This window comes from Vulpes vulpes, chromosome 2, assembly GCF_048418805.1.
Source record: "Vulpes vulpes isolate BD-2025 chromosome 2, VulVul3, whole genome shotgun sequence".
NCBI lineage: Eukaryota > Metazoa > Chordata > Mammalia > Carnivora > Canidae > Vulpes > Vulpes vulpes.
This window is the reverse complement of record NC_132781.1, coordinates 32,687,856-32,703,462: the sequence shown is the minus strand read 5'-3', so window position 1 is coordinate 32,703,462 and position 15,607 is coordinate 32,687,856. Positions and strand designations below refer to the sequence as shown.

Sequence of the window (15,607 nt, the reverse complement as noted above, 5' to 3'; positions counted from 1 at the left end):
GTGTCTCTTTGGGTTAAGTCAGCCCGCAGGAGAAATTTAGGGGTTAGTGCTGGTGGTGTCCTGGCAGTGCTCCTCTTAAATATTTGGAGCAAAGCATGGGACTGTAGTTATGCCCTCCCCAGCCCAACGCAGAAACCAGCTCTTGGCCTCAGCAGTCCTTTATTGGTACAACCAGAGCACGCTCCCCAGCCTGCAGGCTCCAGCAGAGGATTGTGGGGCAGCTGGGGCTGGGTGTGGTGTGGGCTGCAGTCATGGGTGGGGGATGGGGATAGGCTGGGAAAAAAGAGACTGGAAACCATCCGGATAACTCTTCTTGCCTGAGCCTCAAGACCTCCTTGCACTGGGAGCCAGCTGATGCCTGACCAAATACCTAGGAGGCTCCCAAGGTGGGAGGGTTCATTGCTGCCAAGAGCGCCAGCTGTCAGCCACGGAACCAGCTCTGAGCCATAGCCAGCAGAAGCGTCAGCAGATGTGGTTGCTCCAGGGTAAAAGGCAGCCTTGTGGTCTTCCTCAAGTTGTGTATAAGGCTGGAGGCTTGGGATGGGCTCCTATGGAAGCAGCACAAGTGGACAAGGAAGGAACTTGCTTGTATCCAGACAGAGCTCTTTTAGGGTCCCGAAGACTAAGCTGAAGCTAATTGGACACTTCCTAACTGCCCCCCAAAGTCCTAGGCCTTGGATTAACTATCCATCCTGAAGCTAGCATACCAGAAGCCACTAGGGAAGATTACCCTGCCTGTAGTAACAAGTATTGTCTCTGTTAGAGGTCTTAAAGGACTCAGCCACCTGGCTCAGGGGAAGATGCAAAGGCCTGGCTCCGCCCAGAGCCCATTGGAGGAGGGCCTTCCCTTACCTGCAGAGGCCTCATCTGCCTCGCCAGGCTGACAGGTTCAACCTGGGGATGCGACTGCAGCTCACAAAGCCCCGTGGGAAAACGTTGGCCCTGAAGATGTCCCTCGAAACGGTGGTGATGCCCGTATTGTCACACACAATTCGAGACAAGGAAATCTGGCGCAGGGCCTTGCGCTGTCTCTTGGTGAAAACACCCTTTTTTTCCCACCAGAACCTACCGAGATAAGTGGAGGGATGTGGGTGAAGGTTAGGGAGAAATAAACATAATAGGCATCTGCTAGCTATGCCAGGTACTTGACATCATTTCATTGAATTCTCTAGAATTCCTGAAAAATAGGTATTCCACTTTTATAAATGAAGAAACAGGTTCAGCAGTCAAGTAAATTGCTCAATATTAAACACAGTAATTTTAGTGGCCTGGGTTGGATTTGAACCCAAGTAAATGCCAAATCCAAATAAGGAGTCCGGTCTTAAACCATAAGCTTTGTTGGAAGTAAGTCAGATTTAGCCTTTCCTGCTCATGTTTTCTGGGATCCATTAGCGAGGAACAAGTCTGCTTTGTGGGCTAAAGGTGCATGTAGCTCAGATGCCATCAGCCTTGCCTGGCCCATGGTCTCTCTTGCTCTGACTGACCTCTCCACAGAGAAGTCTCCTGATCTCGGACCCTGTGAACTTGGAAGAAATGAATCTAAAAAGGGCACTATCCCCCTTACCAAGTCTTGACATGCTAGTGCTTTTCTGCCCTGCCTCTGGGGCTGGTCTTTTTAGGGGAGAGTCACTTACCTGTCACCACTTCGGGCTCTGTTAAACTGTTTTTCAAAAAGACAAGCCAGAAGAGGCCCCACTCGCGCCCCCGGCAAAAGAGGCTCTGCGATGGCCCCAATCCAGATGTCAATGTTGTCAGGTGTCCCATACAGATTTAGGAATTTCCTTGCCAAATCCTGGTTTCGTAGCACCCGGCTAAGCTGTGCCAGATTCCGGGGCTGGGAGAGGCTACAGAAGCGCCTCCAGGCATTGTACCCTGTAGGGAGAGGGGGCAGAGGCGGTTCAGTCTTACCCTGCTGCCTTCCCCTTAGCTTCTGCTTCTCCACAGCTTCTCCTGAGAGAGCTCTGTGGTCAGGAAATGTCAGGCAGAACAAGATCTCTGCTGACAGAAGAGGGCCAAAACTTGCAAAGATCAAACCACTGCCCTCTAATTTTCAAAGTGAGTGGACAACCATGCATCAACCAAGGAGTGTGTCCTAACATAAGAAGCTGCTGTAACTCAACAATCATAACCACAAAGACATTACTGGGCACCAATGCATCAATTAGGTACAAATAAGATGGACCCAGAACATAAAAGACTCAATCAGGTTTTGAGAAGGCATGAATAAACACATAGGTGAACAAACCAAGAATTGAAGAGTGTGGTTAAAGTTTACTCAGAAAAGGACCACACGTTATATGATTCCATTTACATGAAAGGTCCAGAATAGGCAATCATGTAGAGGTAGGTGCAAAGATCAGTGATTGTCAGGGGCTGGGGTGGGGACCAGGAGTGATGGTTGCTGTAAGGTTTCTTTGTTGTAAGGTAGTGATAAAAATTAGTAATGGTGACCAATGGGCCAAAGACCTTAACAGCCAAAAAGAAAAAAGTGATCAATCTACAACTCTAAATATACTAAAGTCATTGAATTGTATACTTGATATGGGTAAATTTTATGGTATGCTAATTAGATTCCAGTAAAGCTGTTTGGAATTTCTTTTTTCACCTACTCAGAAACTTCCAAAGGCCGACCTTCTGACTTCTTGGCTGTTAGAGGATCCCACACCAAGACTAAGCCAGATGATGAGGTGGGGTCCATCGAGATAGGAGACAGGTTTGCCCTAACCTTGAAGAAACACCTGCACATGATTGTCCATTGAACTACAACTCACAAACCCCAACTTCCAGCTGAGCAAAGGAAAACATTCTAATGCTTTACCTCACTCAGCACTGGTGTGTGATAATGTCTTAGGATCCTCACAACACCTTTGTGAGGCACTTTGTAATCTCCAGTGTATCCATGGATATTTGCTGAGCTTGAGCAAGTGTGACTTTCTTAAGGTCACTCCATTAAGTGGAGTCCAAACAAGCTCTTCCAATTCCAAATTTGGTTGTTGAACTTAGGAAGGGATTGTAGAAGACTGTCAGAGCTAGTATCAGGACAATATTTCTGGGACAGCGCAGAAGGAAAGGTATGGGGGCGGGGCGGCACAGAAACTGTGGCACTTGGTTGGCTGGCAATCTCGGTTCTCCAGCAGGGGGCGCCCACGGCTCTAGTTGTCTGGAGCCCCCAAGTGTAAGGAGGAAAGAAACAGGTTTTTGAGCCCCTGCTGTGTGCCTGCCAGGTACTGTATCAGGTGGGGTGGAGATTGCCCCCACCCTGTTCTACACAGCCACAGATTAGCCAAGGCAGATGGCACTTCGGGTTGTCTTTAGACAGGAAAGTAATAGGTCGGGAGGAGAGGGGAGCAAGGCAGTGACCAAAGCCTTCCCCTAACACTGTAGCTTGCACAGGGGGAAAGAAAGGAGAAATTTGAACTTGATTCAAATTTTACTATTTCCTAGTTCTGTGGCCTTGAGAAAATGACCTAGATGTCTCTGAGCTTATTTCCTCAGCTTCTCAAGGTCATTGGCAGAAAGAAATGATTAATAGCCATGAAAATTCCTGGCAAAATGCCAAAGTTTTCTTCTTTCCTGGGATAAATTTTTCTTCTTTGCTGGGATTTTTGTATCTTCATGAAACAGCCAAGGCTGTCTTAAGTTCACTCCACCTGTTCCTGCCTCTCCGGCTCTTTGCCTTTCCATACTTAGAGGCAGGAGCTAGTTTCTATGTCCCCAGAACTTGCGTCTGCCTCCTTGGAACTCGCCAGGGTAGAGGGGAATGGAGCAGTTTTTCCTTGCCCTTTGAACCTACTATTTTCTCCATCTGATCTGCTTTGTCCACTCCTGTGTCCAAGTCCCAGCCATGGTGTGAACCTACAGGTAAAGGCCCTGTAGTGGCTGGGGGAGATGTGGCAGGATGGCAAAAGGGTGGTCCCAGGGCCGCTTTACTGCATCAAGCTCAGCCTTGCCTGCCTCTGAACCACAGTACATGGGGTTTAGTTCCAGCCAGAGAGGATGCGCGGAAGATCTTCTCTGACCAGCCCCCTCCCACACTGCCAGCAGAAGCAGCCCCGGACCAAGCAAAGCCCCCTCACCTGGGAGGCCGTGGTCGCGGCTGCGTTGCATGTTGAGAGCTGCCAGGTCCAGCCCGATCCTTCTCACTTGCTGAAACAGCCGGTCCCTCAGCTCGTCCACTAACATGGAATCCTGACGGTTCAGCTTGGCAGGGGTGGCCATGAGGCCTCGGATGATGGGGTCGATGCCACCTGGTGGCAGGGAATGTGAGCAGCACAGATTGGGTCAGCCTCTGGGGAGCCCATGGGTCATCACTTGATGCCAAGCTAGCTCAGAGCTGGACAAGCTAGTGGCTTATATTCTGTAATAGTTGTATCAGGACACAAAGGCCTGCATAGACTTGAAGGGAGCTGGGGCCGGCAGGGAAAGAAGTCACCCTCACTTGTTAAAGAAGGAGAAGGCAAGCTCTTACTAGGCCCACAAGCCCCCCCAATCTGACAGGAGTCTCCTCCCCTTTTGGAAATCCTCTATCCCCAAGGGGATGGGATGCTCAGGCCTGAGGGTCTTAGCCACCTGCTTTGTTTTCAGTGCCCTGGGAAGATGATTAGCAGTGGCCTGAGCAGCAGCCTGGCCTCCTGGCACTAAGCTTGGCCCCAGCGCCACTCCCATCTTCTGGGGCACCTGGTGGCTCAGCGGTTGAGCATCTGCCTTCAGCTCAGGTTGTGATATGGGGTCCTGGGATCAAGTCCCACATCGGACTCCCTGCGGGGAACCTGCCTCTCCCTCTGCCTGTGTCTCTGCCTCTCTCTATGTGCTTCTCATGGATAAATAAATACAATCTTTGAATAATAAAAAAATTAAATAAAACCTAGTCACCTTCATACACGACTCGCCAGCTGGCAAAGAAGCTAGTGCTAAGCGGGACACGAGAATTGGGTGCTGAGGCCCGGTACTGGCTATCCAAGCGGAACATGAAGGGCTGGAGCATGGTGTGGCCAAAGCGGAAGGCCAGGGTGAAGACATTGGCCACACGAGGGTCCACATTGGAGGAATACCCCTGGTAGCACCCCAGGGTTCTCCTGGCTCGGGCCTCGCCCAGAACCAAGGGCAGAAAGTCTCGGTAGGTGATGATCTTCAAGAGAAGACAGGAGGAACATTAATTACCTTAGTGGCCACCCACCCCATTCCCTTGCCTTTGCTTCCTGAAGAGCTGCTCAGACATCCTAATTCTTTACTGCCATCATGTCAACTGTGGAAATCTTAAGTTTCCCATTGGCTGAAGAGGATTTCAAAGCTCAGAGAGTGAGGTGACAAGGACAGGGTCACACAGCAGCAGAGTTTGGGGTACAGGTGAGATCTCAGGTAGACTCCCAGTCACCCAGACCTAGCTAATCTGAGGCATATCCCCAAAGGATGTATTAAGGAAAATGGCAGCCACTCTCTCAAATGGTGTCTCATGCCATATTATCTCCTAGGGGATACTTGGGCCTAGGGCTCCCTACCTGGACCATGGCCCCCACAATCTTTCGGGCCTCCTGGTACAGCTTCTCTCCACTCCACCGAGGATTCAGGCGTCTCAGCTCCGTAGCCAGCCGGTTATGCTCTCGCATAAAGAGGGTATGCATAGCTGCCAGTTTGGGGGTTTCCGATGATCGGGAGTCACCTTGAAAACCCCAAGTTCAGAGTCACCACAGCACTTCCCAGAGAAATGTCTTTCTGCCAAGACAGAGCTCTGGGGACTAGGAAGAGGTGGTAGCAGTTTGTGACCTGGGCCAAGCTGCAGGCCCTTGCTGGACCTCCATCTCCACAGCTCTGCTACGAGGCTCCTCACTGATTGCCACCCTCTGCCCCACACAGGAGGGGATCAGGAGGGGGACGACGGTGGGGTCTCAGACCCCAAATTACTGAAACAGGTTCAGGCAAGGTGGGAAAGCACAGAGCAGCTGCTGAACTTGGGCCTGATGATTCTATTCTACAAGTGATCAGGTCCATGGATTCCTGGTAGAGGGACCTGGCTGACTCCAGGAACCTTGACTTTGGGACTGTGAACCCATCTGTCGCACGACCTGCATCCATCAGCATTCTCCACTAAGGGCTAGACCTTTCCCCAGCTATGGAATTGGGGATCAGGCTGCTCTCCCCAGGGAGCCCAGGGGAAACAGAGAGAGGATTGGGCAGAGCCAGTTCCTGTAGAGAGCTTCCCCTCAAGGCCAGGGAGGAAAGCAAATTCCTGAAGGGGGGCCTTACACACCGTCATTTGCTGGCTTTGAATTAAACTCTTTTGTACCAGGTCTTATTTACTCTTCATCAGACCAATGGCTGGCGACTGACCTGCCAGGAAGCAGGGGATACGTGCAGAGCGGTTGGTGAGGAGGCAGGGGTCGTCCCGCAGGTTGTCGAAGGGCAGCAGGGCCCGGCCGTTGTCGCTGAAGCGGGTGTTGACAGCCAGCAGCCCCAGCTGGTTGGTCAGGTTTCGAAGCCTAGTGGCCAGAGGGTCCTCGCTGCCGTACACCATGCTGGCGTCCACGAAGGAGGTGAGCGCGTTGAGCTGGTTTCGGACTTTGTTCCTGTTCTGGGGGCATGCAGGTGCCGAGCGGAAGAAGGGGATGCAGTCACGTTGGTTCCTGATGCGGGGGTCATTGGGTGGGATCTGAGGTGGAAGAGGAGCCAGTGACAAGGGGCCCCCCCAAGAGCAAGCTCACTCTTCTGGATCATCCCTCACTTGCTTCAAAACCTTGCTTGAAACTCCTCTTCTCTAGGAAGCCCTCCTCCACTCACCCAGATTCGTGCTACTCACCAGGTGGATCTGAGCATCCTTAGCACTTTGTATCATAGAGTTATAAAAGGTGAGAAATGGATGAGGCCTTTGATCCTCACTTTACAGATGGGGAAACTGAGGCTCAGAGACAGGAAGTGACAACTAGATAGCGGGAGAAGAAGGATTAAGACCTAGTTCTCCTGACATTTGGGCCTGTGCCCCTCTCATTCCATTTAATCCTACAGACATTTCCTGAGCACCCTTCTATGCCAAGTGCTTTGGAGACCAACAAAAGTCAACAAAATCCAGCACAGGTTTCAGGAAGCTGGCATTCAGTGAAAACAGGTGCACACATAGAGAGTATAACTCTAAATTGAGGCGCTATTTGCTATGCTTGATCTAAAAGCCAAAAGTGAAAGGTATGCTAGGAAAATATGGGAAGATTCCCACGAGGAACTGCCCTTGAACCGGTGCTCAAGGAACGGGTAAGGTTGCACCAGGGAAGAATCAGCTACGAGCCCTCACGTGTCGTGCCCCACGAATGTCGCCCTACCTGTTAGGGGTGAATGGATGTGGGAGTGTATGCACATGTGTCCCCCTCTATATCCCCAGAAAGGCTCTCCTTTCTGGAGTCTGTCTTTCTTCCCTAGTGCTCCACTCCATCCTTGCCTCTCAGCCTGAAGGACAGCATCCTGCTCACAACGCCATCCCAGAAATTGGGAATTGGTGAAAGCTGCAGGACCCTTGGACTGATTCAGAAAGGAGAGGAAGGCAAGAGCTAAGAGACCCTAAAGGCTCTCAAGAGCAGCAGCCCAGAGGCTTCTCCTGTTGGGATCCAATCCATGTGTCAAGGGTAGTCAGTGAAGCCAGCCCGAAACCTGCCTGCAGACTGCCCCGCCCCCAGCCCCACCCCCAGCCCCACCCCGAGGACATGCACAGAACTGGGGCTCTGTGCAGGGGCCGTGCTCCTCTCCTTTGTCTGATACTCCAGCATCAAAGACAGCTCTTTAAGGAGGGCGCTTCAGTCTTACAGACCCCCACCTCCAGCTCTTGGCCTAGAGTGGAGGCCATAGCTGGGACCTGGGGGACCGGTGGGGATACCTTGATGGGGAAGCAGGGAGGCAGCTGGGCACAGGTCTTCTCACAGTCCACACCTGCAGTGAAGGCCACTCTGGCTGGGGACTCGGGGGCGAAATCCAAGTCATGGTCAATGAACTGGCCCCACTGCATGAACATAAGGGCCCTGCCCCGGTCGGAGGTCAGCCTCTCATTGGGGAAGCGCACAATCTGGTTGGAGACGGCCCGGACCTGGTGGAGAGATGGTCAACATGGGGCATGGGGCTGCAGACCAGCCATGCTGGAGTGAACACAGTCTCTCCTTCTCTCCTGCCTTCCCCTCCCTACTCCTACCTTGTCCCACCCACTGCGTGGCTGTCATGTGTAGGAGGATGACCCCCCGTGTGGCTCCTGAGGATTCCAGGAGTAGAGAAGGGGAAAGGCCAGGTTGGCTGGCTGGAATCCTACAGCTCTTCCAAAGAGGTCAATAGATCAATTTATATATAGACTAACGGGTACCTAGATGACAGAAGTGACTTGTATACATGAACCAGTTGGTACGTGATGAGTAATAAATACAGAGAGAACTGGATAGATAGATGGAGGAAGAATTAATAAATAGATGTCGGTGGATAAATAGGTGGCTGTTATACTGACATATGAATAGAAGAATGATAAACCAATACACATGAAATCACTTAGATCAATAGACATAAAATAAGACATACAGCTCTTTATATTAGCTAAGATACTTTTTGACACTAATTCTTTCAGAAAAAGCAAAACTATAATGGCTAAGGTTACTAGATCACATCCTACATAGATGTTTATACTAAAGACCTTATTTAATATACACACCAGCAATATGAAGTGGCTTTTACTGCCATTTTATAGCTGGGGAAACTGAGTCTCAGCTGTATGACTTGCTCAGAGTCACCTAGCTGGCGAGCGGAGAGCCCGGACTCCAGCTGGCTCTGGGCTGTGCTCTTACTCCCCATGATGAGAAGTAGTGGAACCTCCTCCCGACCTTCAGCCCCCACTCACAAGAGGGAGGAGGAAACCATGACGCCTCTTGTTGGGTGTCCAACCGAAGGGAAGTGACAGCCCGTCCTCATACTCAGGGGCTAGCCAGCGGGCCAGGGGCTGGTTGGAGGCCCCCAGGAAGGGTCTTCTCCTGCAACAGTGGGTAGGCTTTGGTCAGCAAGGGTTCTGGACCCAGAGACCACTGAGCATGGGGTGAGGGTGTGGGGGAGGGAAAGGAGGGGCCCTTGGGTCAGGAGTGGCCTCTGGCACACACCTGTTGTTGCATTTCCCAGTGATGGTCCGATACTTGTTGCTGCACTTCTCCTCCTGGTCCTGGGGAGCACAGCCACTGGCCTGGGACAGCAGTCGAAGCTGGGATTCCGTCAGCACATCTGGGGTTGGGGCAGAGGGCAGAGTCCTGGGTCCAGGGTCCTAGCTCCTTCCCAACTGGGTCTGTTCCATACCTCCCATCACTTTACCCCTTCCCTCCTGACAGCCCAGGCTGTGTACCCCACCTTCCCAGGCCAGAGAAGACCCTGGGGCTCAGTGGGGAGCACAGTACCAGTGACATTGAAGGAACTTGACCCCTGGAGTTGTAGCTTCTCCTCCAGCAGATCCAAGGCCAGATGCATATAATCGGCAGCCCGAACCATCGTTCTGGTGCCTCCTAATGGTTGCTTGAAGTAGGACAGGAGGTCCAAGGGGCTGGCCAGGCCACTACGGAGGCGCTCCTTGATGCTGCACAAGGAGAGCAAGGACTGGAGAGAGGAAGCAGAGCCCCCAGCAGAAGCCCCCAGCAGAGCCCCAGCCTGGGGGTGGACAGTCAGGGCAGTATGAGAAGGCAGGATGGATGGAAGGGAGGCTCTCTGCTGACATGGCACTGCCCCAAGGTGCCCGGGGGCAGGGTGATGGCTGACATGACCGTGGCTGGAGCCCACCCACCTCGTTGACCCTCCCAGACCCACCTCCTCTGAGTGTGATTGTAGGCAGCATCCACCAGTAACTTGGCCTCTGTTATGCAGCCCCGAAGGACCGAGGTCTCCACTGTCCTAGGGGAGGCTGTTCAAAAGGAGGGGGCTCAGAGTCCAGAGGAGCCGCGGGCTTCCCCAGACCCAAACACCTCCCCCTCCACTGCCCTCCTCCTTGGCTGTCCAAAGGGATGTTACCTGCGCCAGTGCCCTCACACAGTGGGGCCAGAATGAGTGTGGCTAGGACCCCTGCCAGGGCCAGGAACAGCTTCATCTTGGCGATGAGGCACCCAGCCATACCGGGGCAAGGGATCGACACCCACATCCTGCACACAGGTGGGTCCCCTGCTCTCTTCTCACCTGGAGGTCTCTAAGCTGACCTCCTCCTCTTTTCTGGAAGTGTCTGGAAAGGGACTTTTATATCTTGTCCCAGGGTGGGGGAGGGGAAGCCCAGCCTCTTGAGGTGGAGCCCTGGAACTTCCCTCTAATTTTCAGGGGAGTTGTAAAACTGAAGCACCCCACTCCCACCCTCTTCGCTACTGAGTGCACTGGTATTTCCCTCCACATGCAGGGCAGTGCCTGGAGCACTGCTCAATGAATAGTTGCTGGAAGATTAAGGAGCCATGTGCCTCAGAAGACTGGGCCTGGGCCTGCCACTAACCAAGTTGTATGGTCTTGGGCAAGTGTCTTGCCCTCTCCAGAACTGACTTTCCATGACCCTAAAGTGGGACTTGGACCAGACTGTTGGAAAGGCTCCTCTCCTCCCCCAACTGGGCAGAAACTGGGGCGGCCTTACTCTTGTATCTCCCGAGACACCTCAGCGCAAGGCTGGGCGTTCAGTAGGGCCTCAGTAAATGTTCATGGAGCGCAGGAATGATGTCAGGTCAGTGATTCGGACCCCTCTCCCTTACTGCTTGTCCCTGCCAGCTCCTTGCAAGATGCCAAGGAGACGGTGAGGGGATGGCTGAGGCAGAGCTGGGCCGTGAAAATAAGGGGCTGCATCGGGGCCCCCCCCGGGTGTCACAGGGAAAGCACCTGCAGAGGGGCGGTAGCACGCGGGGAAAGTCCTCCCCCCAAGCGGAGTCCCGGGCTCCGCGCTTCTGAGCGGGTTTCCTCCGGTGTCTCAGTGGTTAGCGCTGAGCAGTGGGCCTGGGTCTGGACTGGCTCAGTCACTCCCTGTGTGACCCTGTCCGGGCCTCCATTTCCACATCAGAAGGGTAGAAGGCCCCCAAGGGCCGCGCCTCCTCCTACCCCTGCTTTTCCTCCCAGGGCGTCCCCAGCCGCTGGTCCTTGGCTCTGCCCCATCATATTCCGCCCCCGGAGTAGGGTGCCAGCTGCTGCTGCGCTCCAGAATCCTCACCCCGTCCTATCCCATCCCACCCCCGGCGCCCCACAGCCTGCCTGTCCTTGCTCCTGCTCCAGGGTCATCCCTTCCCCGGTGCCACCAGCACCTGCTCCGAGCCCCATTCTCCCCATCATCCGCAACCCCGCCTCCCACCCCAGTGCCCCCAGCCCTGGCAGCGGTTGCCCTTGAGACACCCCTTAAGCAACGTCTTTCACAAGCTCCAGTTGAAGGCAAGAGCCCTGCGGATCTTATCTCCCTTTCTTAACCAGGTGCCTGTCTCCTGTGACAAGGCAGCCTGGATGGAAAGTCACTGTGTAGTGGCTAAAAGCACACCGAGTTCCTCCTTGCTGTCCCCGTGTGACCTGGGGTAAATCACATGGCTCCTTGGGCCTCAGCTTTCCTACCTGTGAGATGGGGACAGTGAGCCTCAGGAAGCAGAGATTTTTAAAATTGTAGAGTGCTCCTCAAATGCACCTCACCTCTTCTGCCCACAGGGAGCCAGCTGCCTCAGAAGACTGGCAACCAAGGTGGGGTATAGTTACCCTGGGTTGCCCTCTTTCCCAGGATGCCTCCTAAAGAAGACTTGGCATGAGTTTTGCTCTCCCCTCAGAGAGGACTCCAATTCTTCAGCAGGGGTGAGTTGTTCAGGGTGGTCCAAATGTCTGCTGTTTCTAGCCTCATCCCTGTCCCATTGGCTGGTCTCAGGGAGGGGGGCCCATTGACTGTTGGAGGTAGGGATGAGAGGCAAGCAGATAGAAAGGGACCACCGAGGGGCCCTGAACAAGCCATCTATGGAGGGCCCGCTCCCAGGGGATGTGGCCAGGGATGGGCTGGCAGGCAAAGGTTCAGGCAAGGAGACCCAAGGAAAAGCTAGGTCTGCCCTGTGGTTCTGCTGCCCCTTTGGCCTGCTCTCTGCCACCCTACCACAGACCCTGCCTCTAAGCTCCAGAGGCCCAACCCTCCATGGATGACTCCCCCATACCCCTGCTTCCAGGTCTGAGTCTCCAGGAAACCTCCCTCCAAGAACCACAGCCCTGAGCCTTTAGGAGCTCATTGACTGTCATTCACTCAGGCAAGCTGCTCCACCCCTGAGCCCACTCCGTCACTGTCAAATGGAGGTCATTACTATGTCTACCTTACAGGAATCCATGTAAAATGGCACCACAGTGCCTGGCACACAGCGGCTACTCAGTAATGCTGTATAGGCCTTGTTGTTTGGCCTCCACGTGCTTCCTTTATTGAGCTCACTCCAGGCTCTCCCACAAGGGGAGCAACTATCATCAGGGTGAAGGCAGGAGGCAGTGTAGACCATCCAGGCCCTGGCACCTGGAAGAAAGCAAGAAAGGAAGGGAGGAAGGGAGGTCAGGGAGGGAGGCTGGCCTCTAAAGTTAGGGTTGTTCTGGATCTGGCTCTCTGAGCCCTCCTCCTCATGTCAGAGAGGCCATTGCAGGTGCCAGTTTCTGGGCCACTGGAAACCGAGTGGGCTGACAGTAATGGAGGGAGAAGCCCTCCAGGGCCTCTCCAGTTTGGGTACCTGCACCCTTCTGCAGCTGTGACCTTTACTGGGAGGCAGGTCAGGCCACATGGGGTCCTTGGCAGGTCTCACAGTGGTTTGCTTTGACCCATGCTTTTTTCTGCAGTCAGGGCAAAAACACACAGAGACCAGAAGAGGGGCCACAAGCCTCACATACTCCCCCCATGGGCTTTTCATGACGCCCACTGGAACCTCACTGGAGGGATTTTAGACTTTCCTTGAGTCTAAGAGGCACAGGCAGAGGGAGAAGCAGGCTCCATGCAGGGAGCCTGATGTGGGATTTGATCCCAGGACTCCAGGATCACACCCTGGTCCAAAGGCAGGCGCCAAACTGCTGAGCCACCCAGGAATCCCCTGCGACTGTGTTTTAAATAAAGGGGGAAAGCTACCTACATATTGGTGGTTTTATTATAATAGTTAATATATTATCACAGTTCCTATTTTCCCAATTTGTTTTTTAGTCTTAAAACAAACAACTTGAAATTTTAAAAGAAGAATTGATCTCAGTGGTAAAGATATCCACATTCAGTAAACTCTTCACGTATGAAGTAAAATTTGCACTTTAAACCCACTGTACTTTGCAGTTCACCCTGTTTCACTGTTTCAAAATTTTTTTTTAAAGATTTTATTTATGTATTCATGAGAGAGACACACACACAGAAAGAGAGGTGGAGACACAGGCAGAGGGAGAAGCAGGCTCCATGCAGGGAGCCTGACATGGGACTTGATCCCAGACCTCCAGGATTAGGCCCGGGCTGAAGGCAGTGCTAAACCGCTGAGCTACCCGGGCTGTCCTGTTTCAAATGTTTAATGCAAATTATGACTCCAAATGGTCACAGAAAGTGACGGAATTGAAGGAAATCGAGTTCTATCTCTTCATCTTTGCAGTCACCATGTCCCTGCTGTCGCCTCAAACCCATTGTCTAAAAATAAGAGGCTTCTTCCACAGTCTGGCTATTGTGGACGTTGCTGCTATAGACATTGGGGTGCAGGTGTCCTGGCGTTTCACCGCGTCTGTATCTTTGGGGTAAGTCCCCAGCAGTGCAATTGCTGGGTCGTAGGGCAGTTCTATTTTTATTTTTTTTATTTTTTATTTTTTTAATTATTTTTTTTATCGGAGTTCAATTTGCCAACATATAGCATAACACCCAGTGCTCATCCCGTCCAGTGCCCCCCTCAGTGCCCGTCACCCAGTCACCCCAACCCCCCACCCACCTCCCCTTCCACCACCCCTTGTTCGTTTCCCAGAGTTAGGAGTCTCTCATGTTCTGTCTCCTTCTCTGATATTTTCCACTCATTTTCTCTCCTTTCCCCTTTATTCCCTTTCACCATTTTTTATATTCCCCAAATGAATGAGACCATATAATGTTTGTCCTTCTCCAAAGGAGCCTCGGCATCCATCGAAAGATGAATGGATAAAGAAGATGTGGTTTATGTATACAATTTATGTATACATATTACTAAGCCATTAGAAATGACAAATACCCACCATTTGCTTCGATGTGGATGGAACTGGAGGGTATTATGCTGAGTGGAATAAGTCAATTGGAGAAGGACAAACATTGTATGGTCTCATTCATTTGGGGAATATAAAAATTAGTGAAAGGGAATAAAGGGGAAAGGAGAGAAAATGAGTGGGAAATATCAGAGAAGGAGACAGAACATGAGAGACTCCTAACTCTGGGAAATGAACTAGGGGTGGTGGAAGGGGAGGTGGGTGGGGGGTTGGGGTGACTGGGTGACGGGCATTTAGGGGGGCACTTGATGGGATGAGCACTGGGTGATATGCTATATGTTGACAAATTGAACTCCAATAAAAAAATATACAAAAAAGGGCAGCCCCAGTGGCCCAGTGGTTTATCACTGCCTTCAGCTGGGGTGTGATCCTGGAGTCCCGGGATCGAGTCCCACGTCGGGCTCCCTGCATGGAGCCTGCTTCTCCCTCTGCCTGTGCCTCTGCCTCTCTCTCTCTGTGTGTGTCTCTCATGAATGAATAAATGAAATCTCTAAAAAATATATATGAATAAAAAAATATATATTAAAAAACCCCAAATTTTTAACAATGATGCTGGAGGAAAGATGATCTTTCTTTCCTCTCCTTAGAAAATAAAGTGATACCAAAAATTGTTGTCACATAAGGAGACAAAGTATTTGTAGCCAGAAAAATGTAAGAAAAAGTATTATAGTTGTGTTAAGCAGTTAATTCACAGAAATAGGGTATTCTATTTTTCTGAATTTGATATTTGTAATATTTGTCAACTTTTGTAAACATGAAATATTGTGGTTGCTTCTCAGATTCAAAATATTCATTTTCAAAAATAAATAAAAATAAATAAAAATAAAAGCAAGAGTATGCAGCACTAGCAGGGGACAGAAGGAGCCAAGCGCAGCCGCAGCCCGCGCCCTGACTGAACTGTCCGGATGGATGCACGCAGGCAGCCAGGGGAGCCACGCAGAGCGAGAACCCTCCCACATGAGCTCCAGGGAGAACGCGGTGCTCATTAAAGGATAAGCAATAAGGACACATTCATTTGAAGCTTATGCATGTTATTAAAGCAACAATAATTGCAACAGTTGTGTAGCATCGAGACCGGCAGAAGATGTCTTTGGGGACAGGTCTTCGTCACTGACAGTGATGCACGGTGGTGGGTCATCAGGAGCAGCCCACCCTTCTGTCTGTGTTATTAGAATTTCCCACATTTCCTACAGACAGTGCACCCCTTCTTGCCTGCATGGAGGTGACTGCATCCTCTGCCCTGTCCTTGGTGCTGGTGCTTTGCCCTTCCACTTGCCTTTGACAAAAGACAAGTCAAGAGGCTTTCATTTGCAAGTCCCTCCTCACACACCCCAAGTTTGGGTGCCTGGAGGAGGGCAGAGGGGGAGCATGGGGCTCTGAGCACTGAGGGGTGGGGAAGAGGCTGCTTATG

General features: G+C 51.9%; 1 protein-coding gene across 1 annotated transcript; it reads right to left on the bottom strand.

Moving 5' to 3' along the window:
• Window positions 1–140: 140 nt before the first annotated feature.
• EPX (eosinophil peroxidase) lies at window positions 141–10,196 on the bottom strand. The gene is made up of 13 exons (XM_072747569.1): window positions 10,000–10,196; window positions 9,799–9,892; window positions 9,396–9,571; window positions 9,108–9,225; window positions 8,855–8,984; window positions 7,856–8,062; window positions 6,328–6,646; window positions 5,499–5,659; window positions 4,873–5,128; window positions 4,077–4,247; window positions 1,635–1,872; window positions 853–1,065; window positions 141–548 (listed from the first exon to the last, which is right to left on the bottom strand). The coding sequence occupies exons 1-12, from the start codon at window positions 10,124–10,126 to the stop codon at window positions 864–866; spliced, it is 2,199 nt and encodes a 732-aa protein (XP_072603670.1). The 5' UTR covers window positions 10,127–10,196; the 3' UTR covers window positions 141–548; window positions 853–863.
• Between the last annotated feature and the right edge of the window lie 5,411 nt (window positions 10,197–15,607).

Excerpts from the sequence above, each read along its gene's own strand:
- EPX (XM_072747569.1), bottom strand. The coding sequence starts at position 10,126 with ATGTGGGTGTCGATCCCTTGCCCCGGTATGGCTGGGTGCCTCATCGCC. Across the intron at positions 8,063-8,854 it reads ATGGTTTCCTCCTCCCTCTT|GTCCGGGCCGTCTCCAACCA; the intron begins GTGAGTGGGGGC and ends TCTCTCCACCAG. Across the intron at positions 1,066-1,634 it reads AGAGCCCGAAGTGGTGACAG|GTTCTGGTGGGAAAAAAAGG; the intron begins GTAAGTGACTCT and ends TTATCTCGGTAG.